The following is a 9,849-nucleotide window of genomic DNA, read 5'->3' as shown; positions in this document are numbered from 1 at the left end:
TTCTGTTTGTGGCTGTTTTTATTTACTGTGTAATCAATAGCACGCTTGTTTGCATACCTTTTAGACCACAGTTTTTGTAATTTTTTAGATGAAGAAAAAAACCAAAGCCGCAATTTTTGCCTCAGTTGCATCTGTCCTCCTTGTGGGGGTTGCATTGTTAAGGAAATTGCAGCGTAGACGTAGACGACTGCCTAGGGCACCTTATATTAATCATGCAGCCAAGAGAGAGGAATACATAAATAGTATTGTGCATGGAAGTGAGAGACAATGTGTGAATCAAATTAGGATGAAGCCTATAGCTTTCCACTACTTATATCACATCCTCACTGAGGTGAAGCACGTACGCCCGACTATTCACATGTCTATTACGGAGCAAGTGTTCATTTTCTTACACATCATTGTTCATATGTGAGGTTCCGTGTAATGGGTAGTAAGATCTATAGATCAACTGAGACTGTGTATAGATACTTCAAGGTCATCCTTAGGGGGGTCTTGAAATTATATAGAGTTCTAATAAGACTACGTAGTGAAGATACACCCCCATAGATAAGGAATAGTAGAAGGTTCTACCCATATTTTAAGGTAAATATTGTGACTTGTGTGTTTTTGTAAATTGTGAAGATTTGTGTAATTTTAAACCATTATGTCTGTCGAAAATTAAGATTGTGTTGGAGCAATAAATGGTACACATGTTCGTGCATCTGTGGCATTAGTTTTGAGTTAAAGTTCACTTATGTATTGGCTGGATGGGAAGACAGTGCATATGATTCACGTGTGTTAAATGATGCATTTGCTAGGCTAGGGGGATTTTCAATTCCCGAATGTATTATACGATTACTTCACCTTTTTGGTTTATTAGTTTAATAAATATTGTGCGTTTCCCTAAGCATAGTAGTGATTTGGTTTTATTTTTGAATATATGTAGGTAAATATTATCTTGGTGATGTTGGGTATGGTAATAAAAATGGAATATTGACACCTTATCAGAGTGTGTGATATCACTTGAAAGAGTTTAGTGATCGTCCTCTTGAGAATGAGCAAGAATTGTTCAACCTCCGACACTCTTCATTGAGAACTACCATTGAGCGAGGTTTGGAGTGTTGAAGAAACATTTTCAAGTGTTGGATGCAGAACCATTTTGGTCTTTTGAAACCCAAATGAAAGTAGTGTTAGCATGTTGTGTGGTTCATAATCACATTATGGGGGTTGAACCAAATAACCATATTTTGGAAGATGCAATGAACCAAGAAGAGTCTAGTGACCCCCAACAAGAAACACAATCACGTCGGGAGTCCATTGAAGACAGTAGACTGTGGAATGCTAAGAGAGATAAGATATGCCAAGTTATGTGGTCTGATTATACCAGGAGTGGAGAGTAGTACTTTATTTATATTTCTATGATTGTTTTGTAAAGACAATGTATTTACTATAGACTTCTGGTGATGTAACGAAAAAGCATTTTCAGCATTACATTGTTATTTGATGGTATTACATTGTTATTTCCAATGTTAGCATGTTTCATTATGTTGTGCACATCTATAAGCGTGGTTGTATGTGTGTTTGATTTGTTGTTCATATTCCGAGCGTAATTACTAAATGCTACTCTCACTATACAATTTTCATATGTAGTAATGTCAAAGGGCAAAGAGAAGGTGAGCAGCAGCAAGTAATTCAGGTGGCTGCTGCCCATGCACTCAATGATGCTTAAGCTACTTGCGTAGGAGGCTGCAAAGGGCAACAAGCTGTCTATCACTTTCAAGGCAGGCTCCTTTGCTCTTGTAGCGAAGGAGATAACTACCCAATTTGGAGTTAAGTGTCACCCCTCTTATGTTGAAAATCGGATGTGGACTCTAAGGACCATGTGGTCCACTATTCAAACTATTAGAAAGAAGAATGGCTTTGGTTGGGATGATAATCTAAAAATGATAACATGCGACGCAAAGACATACCAAGAAGAAGTCATGGTATGACTTCTAACTATATTTTCTTAATATAAATGATAATATATGTTTTTGCTTTTTATAATCTATGAATTGAGAACAAGACAAGGCTGCTCAAGTACCCTCTTTATATGAAATTTATAGTGTCATTCTTTTTAGGATTCCATTGCTTTTATAAGGNTTTAGAGTAAGTGATTCATGCGAGCATTGAATAGCCTTCAGCAGTATGGCTACAAAATTGAGATGTATGATGAATTAGCTATTGTTGTGGGGAAGGACACAGTCACAGGTGACTTTTTTAAGTCCTATGTGGATATTGAGAATGAGCCAGACAATGGGGACAATGCAAAGTTTATTGCAGATAATGTGAAGGAAGGTGTAGTCGAGAAAGGGAAGAATGCATTTGAGTCATCCACCACTGGGTCAGGAATTTTCAAGTCCCGCAAAAGATGGCGTGCTCCTTTTAATGTTGATGATAGTGTGCTGACTAATCTGTCTGATTAGTTGAAGGAAATAGCTGTGGTTCTAAAAGAAATCTACCAGGGCCCGGTGGATTACACAACTCTTTACAATGAGGTCATGGCTATGATGGCGGATAGGTATAGCGAAGACATGCTCATAACTGCGTTTGACCATCTTTGTGAAAATGAGAAGGCAGCACGGGGATTTCTAGCCAAGAATGCTAGGCTGAAAAAGCTGTGGTTGGATGGTTTTTTGTTCTCACAACTTTGACTTGTCTGTTTCATGTTGACTGTGACGGTAGCTTTAGGAATTAACTTTTGTTGTAGTACTAGTACTGACCTACTATTGTATTATATATATAGTCTTTTGTATTATTGGGACGATACAATTGCCCAAATTATGTATTTGTACTGTTCAGATACCACGAGTATGTATCATTTTTGTACACCATGGAGGTGTAATGCTAATGACGAACGATTGATGTGGCTGTTTTTATATAAATATTATGGGTATATTTAGATGATTATTTTTGATGTTGAAGTGGATTATTATTTTTGTACTGTTACAGGTTTGTTTAGGTAATGCAGGTGCTTGAATTTGTAAGGTATTTCATATTTTTTGTAAAATGATCCATAAACCAGACATAGGAATTGATTTTCCGTAAAAAAACGAATTCCATTTTTCGTAAAATGTTTGACCGAACCAAACATGGGAATTGATTTTCCGTAAAACGGAAAGCATATTCCGTAAAATGTTTGAACAAATCAAACACCAGAATTCATTTTTCGTAAAACGAATTCCGAGGCAGCCAAACAGCCTGAATACATTTTCCTTTCCTGAAAATAGCATTTCCAGAAAATATTTTACATGAACCAAACACAACCTCAAAGCTAGCTGATGAGTCCAAATAAAAGTGTTGATGTGATAGGTTGAGTTTTAATTTTTAATTTTTAAAGAGCAAGGGTTAAGTTGAGTCAAGTGGGAAACAATTTCAGGTCCGTTTGTTTTGCACGTCTCACATCCACATTTTACGCATTTTGCGTTTCAGCCCTTTTTTTTTTTTTTTTTCACCTCAGCGCCTCTTACATTGTTCATAAGACATGAACAGTGCAATCAGGCATATAAAAAGTAATTTTAAAAGTGAACAGTAACCGAAAAATGATTTTTTGTGCATTTAGCAATCCAAATGCACGCTTCAAATGATTTTTATGATTTTTTATGCATTTATTGTTTTCAGTTTTCAGCAAAATAAGTGGTATCTAAATACACACTTCAAATGTAAGGAACTAATCCAAACCTATGGCATCCTATTAATAATTTTTTTTTGATAAACCCATCCTATTAATGGTTAAAAGAATATTGCAGTATATTCTTTTAAATTTGTTTATTTAATTTATATTATATTTGGGTATTTGTTAAAATTTTTATTTTGACTTAGTATTATGGTATTTTGAGATTTAATTTTGATAAAATTGAAGCATTAGGTGCATTTAATAAATTGGTCTAAATAATTAAATGAAAACCCAAGTTTTTTATATATATTAAGCTTGACAAATACCCTCTAACGAGATGACCCAACCCAACTTGATCCTTAGGATTTGGATTGGCTAATTTTTGGAGTTTTAATAGGATATGGTAAATCATATGATCCAAATTTCAGGCATTTGGGCCTTATTTACACTTGGGCCAGAACTTATTTATTAGACACCAACCCAATTTCCCAAAAATGCCTCCAATTCCAAATGGTAAAAAAATGACCACAAACCCAAACCCCCAAATTCCCAATTCGTCTACGATTCCCCCAATATATTCAAAACCCCTGAAATCAATCCGACAGAGAGTTCCCAAAACCCTGTGGCCCGTGGCCCTGTACCTGTAGCTTCCTTATGCCGTCGCAGTCTCGCGTCATTGCTGTCAGTATGTGTTTTTTGATTCATAGGGTCACATAAGTTTTACGCTACAAACAGCACAGATCTCTCAATGGGCACGGACCGAAACTTCTTTTCATTTCGTTCTACATTGCAGCACTAGTACCATCAACTGCGAATCCCTATAATCTGTCTTGCTACTTCATCTACGGGTAATTTTTCCTTTGGCTTACATTTTGCATTTTTTTTTAAATGTTGAAACTGAGTCACACCCACCACCTGTTTGATGAAAATTCACACAGAAAAAATGAAACGAGATTTTTTGTTGTTGTTGTTGTCAGGGGCGGCCCTAGACATTTTGGGGCCTAAGGCAATAACTAAAAATGTATGTGTATGTATATGTGCGTATATGTGTATGAGTGTGTATGTGTATGTATATGTTTATGTTTATATGTTTATGTTTATATGTATGTGCAAGTGTGTTTATGTTTATGTTCATTTTTGTTTATGTATGTGTGTATGTTTATGTATGTGTATGTGTATGTTTATGTTTATGTGTATGTGTTTATGTTTATATTTATGTTCATTTATGTTTATGCATATTTATGTACGTATGTATATTTATGTATGTTTATATTTATAAACATAAATATATTTATGTACGTGTGTATGAGTGTGTATGTGTATGAGTGTGTATGTTTATTTGTGTGTATGTGTATGTTTATGTTTATGTGTATGTGCATGTGCATGTGTGTTTATGTTTATGTTCATTTATGTTTATGTATGTGTGTATGTTTATGTATGTGTATATTTATGTACGTGTGTATGAGTGTGTATGTGTATGTGTATGTTTATATGTGTGTATGTGTATGTTTATGTTTATGTGTATGTGCATGTGTGTTTATGTTTATGTTCATTTATGTTTATGTATGTGTGTATGTTTATGTATGTGTATGTGTATGAGTGTGTGTGTACGTTTATATGTGTTCATGTGTATGTTTATGTTTATGTGTATGTGTTTTTGTTTATGTTCATTAATATTTATGCATATTTATGTACGTGTGTATGTCTATATATGTTTATATTAATAAACATAAATATATTTATGTACGTGTGTATGAGTGTGAGTGTGTATATGTATGTTTATGTTTATGTGTATGTGCATGTGTGTTTATGTTTATGTTCATTTATGTTTATGTATGTGTGTATGTTTATGTTTATGTGTATGTTTATGTTTATATGACTCAGAATTGATAACTCTGTGAGGTGGTACAACAGATCCATCAACTAACTTTCTAGAGGACAGAAGTTCATGTATCTTCTTCTGCAATTCTTCAATTGTTCTTTTGTCTTCTTGTAACTGCTGAGTCAACTGATCAGCACGACATTTTTCTTCCATGGCCCTCTTCCAATTTACTTCTACAAGCTTTGCTTGCTCTTCTACTTTCGCTATATCTAAATCTGCGCGTATTTTCTCGCCAATTGCCTTCTGTTTTTCAATCTCAAACCTTTTCTTTGACTCTTTAAAGAGCTCCAGAACCAATTTTGGTTCCTCCACTTTTACATTTGATATCTTGAACTGAAGTCTATCCTTCATTTTTTCATATTCAGGATTCGACTTATTATCAACTTGTCCACCAGGAGCCAAATTTCTAGAGGAGACAAATTCAAGTATCTCCTTTTGTAACTCTTCTACACTTTGCCTATTCTTTTCCAGCTGGCGGGACAAGTTTTCAGCACGACATTTTTCTTGTAAGGCCTTTTTCCCATTAGCTTCCGCAAGCTTCCTTTGCTCCTCTACTTTAGCCATCTCTGACTCCACATGCTTTCTCTCTTTGATAGCCTTCTGTTTCTCTGCTTCAAATTTTTTGTTTGCTTGTTCAAACTTTAATGTCTCAAAAGCTAACTTTGATTTTGCTTCATCAGCTTTTTTCTTCAACATCTCCAGCTGAAGCCTATATTGCTCAGTCTTTGCTCCTTCAATTTTGGCAAAGCTTCTTTGTTCATCAGCCTTACTCTTTTCAGCTTTTATAGATTTCAATTCCTCAGCAGCTTTCTTTTTCTCCCCTTCAGCATTCTTCCTTTCTGCATCCGCCCTTCTTTTCTCTTTCCCAAGAAGCTCCTTAAGCCGATTAATTTCTTTTTCCCCTTCAGAAACACGAACTTTAAGAATCTTTACTTCCTCATTTCTATCTAGAGCATTTGTGCTTGTTTTCTGTTGTAATGAAGAGATCTCAGACTTCAAGGTGGAGATTTCATTCTCCGAAGATACTCTAGCCATAGATTCTTTAAGTCTCCCCTCTTTCTCATTGTCTGCTCGTGCCTGCTCCTCCTCATATGCTACAAAAGTACAAAGTTAACAAAAGGGGAGAAGAGTGATATATACAAATCAAAATACATTCAAAGAAACACACACACACACACACACATACAGAGACAGAATGCAGAATGTATCACTAAAGCATGGGTACTTTTTGATAGTGGATAAAATCAGTTTGGTTGAATACTTCGGCTCCGATGGGCTACAACGTTCGCAAAGGCCTGAAAAAGAAGAAAAGAATCAAAGGAATGACCGGGGTGGACCGGTCCAATATCCTCCGATGGTGAAGTTAGTGCCTTCCCTCCTGGAAATCTAACTGTAATGTAAGGATCTCAGAATATCATACCTTTACATAATCCGGACCGGTCCTTATATAGGGTACTTTAGGGCGGTTATTTGGTTCAATAACTTCCCCCAGATTCGTGGAATCCGGATGTAACTTCTTTAATTGACGGGATAAGCACCGGTTGATGAACCACTTCAAAACCTGCTAAGTATCGTGTGGTCGTCCATGTGCAATGCTTATGGACGACCCTTTGTCATGCTGTTCTTTGGTCGTCCATGGGACTCACCCGTGGACGACCTTTTTGACTTGATTACGGGATCTACCCAATTGGTTGACCTCTCAGGGAAGAGAGGTCTGGACGAATAGGAGATGGCTTAGTTGTTTGGCAAACTGCATGTCATGGACGACCCCTCTGGACGAATAGGAGATGATCACTTTTTCGCTATCCCATCACTTTTCATAAAAGTTCATTCATTCCTACCTCTTTGGCCTGTCTTTGTCTTCCATTTGCCTTCATTTCTATCCTTTAGATTCTTTTTTTTTTTTTTTTTTTGGGATAAGTAACGAAAAATTGTATTAGAAAGAGAATAACCCTAGTACACCGGCAGTGTACTAAGAGAGTTGTACAATCAAGTCAAAATACAATGATCAAACAAATTTAAAAGAGAACAACAAGGCAGATAAAGAAAAGCAGCACTCCAATCAAACAAAGTACAAAGGAAGAAGGCTTTAATTTCAAGTATATTCCATTCACATCCCTAAAAACCTCTAGAATTCCATTCTTTCCAAAGACAACACACAATACAATGTGGCACAGCCCTCCAAAAAGCTATGTTTCTATGCTTTCCATTCTATCCTTTAGATTATAATCGCACACAAGGTCAACATCTATATGCCTAGTGATGTGAGCAAAGGTTTCACACCTCCAATTACACAAAATTAAAGGTGCAGCATTGTCTTTAACATGACTGAGTGAGATAATATAAAACTTAATATTGTACATCATATTTATACATTCCTTAGCTATAAAACTCTCAAAATAAATAAATAAATAAAAGGCAATAAGAAAGAAGAATAACATTTGAATGGCTAAATGAAGTAGTTATGTTAAAACTAGAAGCTACCCAATAGACCCCAATCTAAACTTCAAATTTCCTTTATGTTTACAAATTTAACTCATATTAAGCCCTACATAGAGTATGAATCAAGATTGCATCCACTAACCTTTCCTAAGATTGGCATTCTCAGCTTGAAATCTATCGATCTGAGGTTGAAGGATGTTCACAGCTTGTCGTAGTGCATTTCGCTTATATTCTAGGCTCGCATATTTCTCCTTCCACTGCCACGCAACACCACCATTAAGTACCCATAATAAAAAATAATTTTAAAAAATAAAAACACTTTGAAATTCAAAATAGCAACACAAACCCATGTAGTCAAAGAAAGTCCATACCATTTTACAGCAGGCATTCCCTGACTGTATGTGTGTTTATGTGTATGTGTATGAGTGTGTATGTGTATGTTTATGTTTATGTGTTTATATTTATGTTCATTTATATTTATGTATATTTATGTACGTGTGTATATTTATGTATGTTTATATTTATAAACATAAATATATTTATGTACGTGTGTATGAGTGTGTATGTGTATGTTTATGTGTGTGTGTGTCTGTATGTTTATGTTTATGTGTATGTGCATGTGTGTTTATGTTTATGTTCATTTTTGTTTATGTATGTGTGTATGTTTATGTATGTGTATATTTATAAACATAAATATATTTATGTACGTGTGTATGAGTGTTTTATGTGTATGTGTATGTTTATATGTGTGTATGTGTATGTTTATGTTTATGTGTATGTGCATGTGTGTTTATGTTTATGTATGTGTGTATGTTTATGTATGTGTATGTGTATTAGTGTGTATGTGTATGTTTATATGTGTTCATGCGTATGTTTATGTTTATGTGTATGTATTTATGTTTATGTTCATTTATATTTATGCATATTTTTGTACGTGTGTATGTCTATGTATGTTTATATTTATAAACATAAATATATTTATGTACGTGTTTATGAGTGTGAGTGTGTATGTGTATGTGTTTGTTTATGTGTGTGTATGTGTATGTTTATGTTTATGTGTATGTACATGTATGTTTATGTTTATGTTCATTTATGTTTGTGTATGTGTGTATGTTTATGTTTATGTGTATGTGTATGTTTATGTTTATATGACTCAAAATTGATAACTCTATGAGGTGGTACAACAGATCCATCAACTAACTTTCTAGAGGACAGAAGTTCATGTATCTTCTTCTGCAATTCTTCAATTGTTCTTTTGTCTTCTTGTAACTGCTGAGTCAACTGATCAGCACGACATTTTTCTTTCATGGCCCTCTTCCAATTTACTTCTACAAGCTTTGCTTGCTCTTCTACTTTCGCTATATCTAAATCTGCACGTTTTTTCTCGTCAATTGCCTTCTGTTTTTCAATCTCAAACCTTTTCTTTGACTCTTTAAAGAGCTCCAGAACCAATTTTGGTTCCTCCACTTTTACATTTGATATCTTGGACTGAAGTCTATCCTTCATTTTTTCATATTCAGGATTCGACTTATTATCAACTTGTCCACCAGGAGCCAAATTTCTAGAGGAGACAAATTCAAGTATCTCCTTTTGTAACTCTTCTACACTTTGCCTATTCTCTTCCAGCTGGCGGGACAAGTTTTCAGCACGACATTTTTCTTGTAAGACCTTTTTCCCATTAGCTTCCGCAAGCTTCCTTTGCTCCTCCACTTTAGCCATCTCTGACTCCACACGCTTTCTCTCTTGATAGCCTTCTGTCTCTGCTTCAAGTTTTTTGTTTGCTTGTTCAAACTTTAATGTCTCAGAAGCTAACTTTGATTTTGCTTCATCAGCTTCTTTCTTTCCAGCACCACTCTTCACAGCTGAAGCCTTATATTGCTCAGCCTTTACT

General features: G+C 35.1%; 2 protein-coding genes across 2 annotated transcripts in view; both read right to left on the bottom strand.

The window, feature by feature from the left end:
* Positions 1-3,180: 3,180 nt before the first annotated feature.
* LOC136068713 (stress response protein NST1-like) lies at positions 3,181-8,357 on the bottom strand. The gene is made up of 4 exons (XM_065776234.1): positions 8,330-8,357; positions 8,101-8,215; positions 5,515-6,610; positions 3,181-3,238 (listed from the first exon to the last, which is right to left on the bottom strand). The coding sequence occupies exons 1-4, from the start codon at positions 8,330-8,332 to the stop codon at positions 3,181-3,183; spliced, it is 1,272 nt and encodes a 423-aa protein (XP_065632306.1). The 5' UTR covers positions 8,333-8,357.
* A 687-nt stretch (positions 8,358-9,044) lies between these two features.
* The window catches only part of LOC136068712 (uncharacterized), a 1,639-nt gene continuing 834 nt past the window's right edge, over positions 9,045-9,849 (bottom strand). The window contains exon 2 of the mRNA XM_065776233.1: positions 9,045-9,847. Coding sequence (XP_065632305.1) covers positions 9,045-9,847 — 803 coding nt within the window. The remainder of the gene's footprint in view (positions 9,848-9,849) is intronic.

The sequence above is a fragment of the Quercus suber genome, unplaced genomic scaffold (genome assembly GCF_002906115.3).
Source record: "Quercus suber isolate HL8 unplaced genomic scaffold, Cork oak 2.0 scaffold_131, whole genome shotgun sequence".
Lineage (NCBI taxonomy): Eukaryota > Viridiplantae > Streptophyta > Magnoliopsida > Fagales > Fagaceae > Quercus > Quercus suber.
This window is presented reverse-complemented; position numbering and strand designations above follow the sequence as displayed.

What these genes read in the sequence shown, in the direction of transcription:
- LOC136068713 (XM_065776234.1), bottom strand. An exon ending in GAATGCCAATCTTAGGAAAG is followed by an intron (nt 6,611 to 8,100) that starts GTTAGTGGATGC and finishes GTACTTTTGTAG; the next exon opens with CATATGAGGAGGAGCAGGCA. An exon ending in CACAGAGTTATCAATTCTGA is followed by an intron (nt 3,239 to 5,514) that starts GTCATATAAACA and finishes TGCTATTTTCAG; the next exon opens with GAAAGGAAAATGTATTCAGG.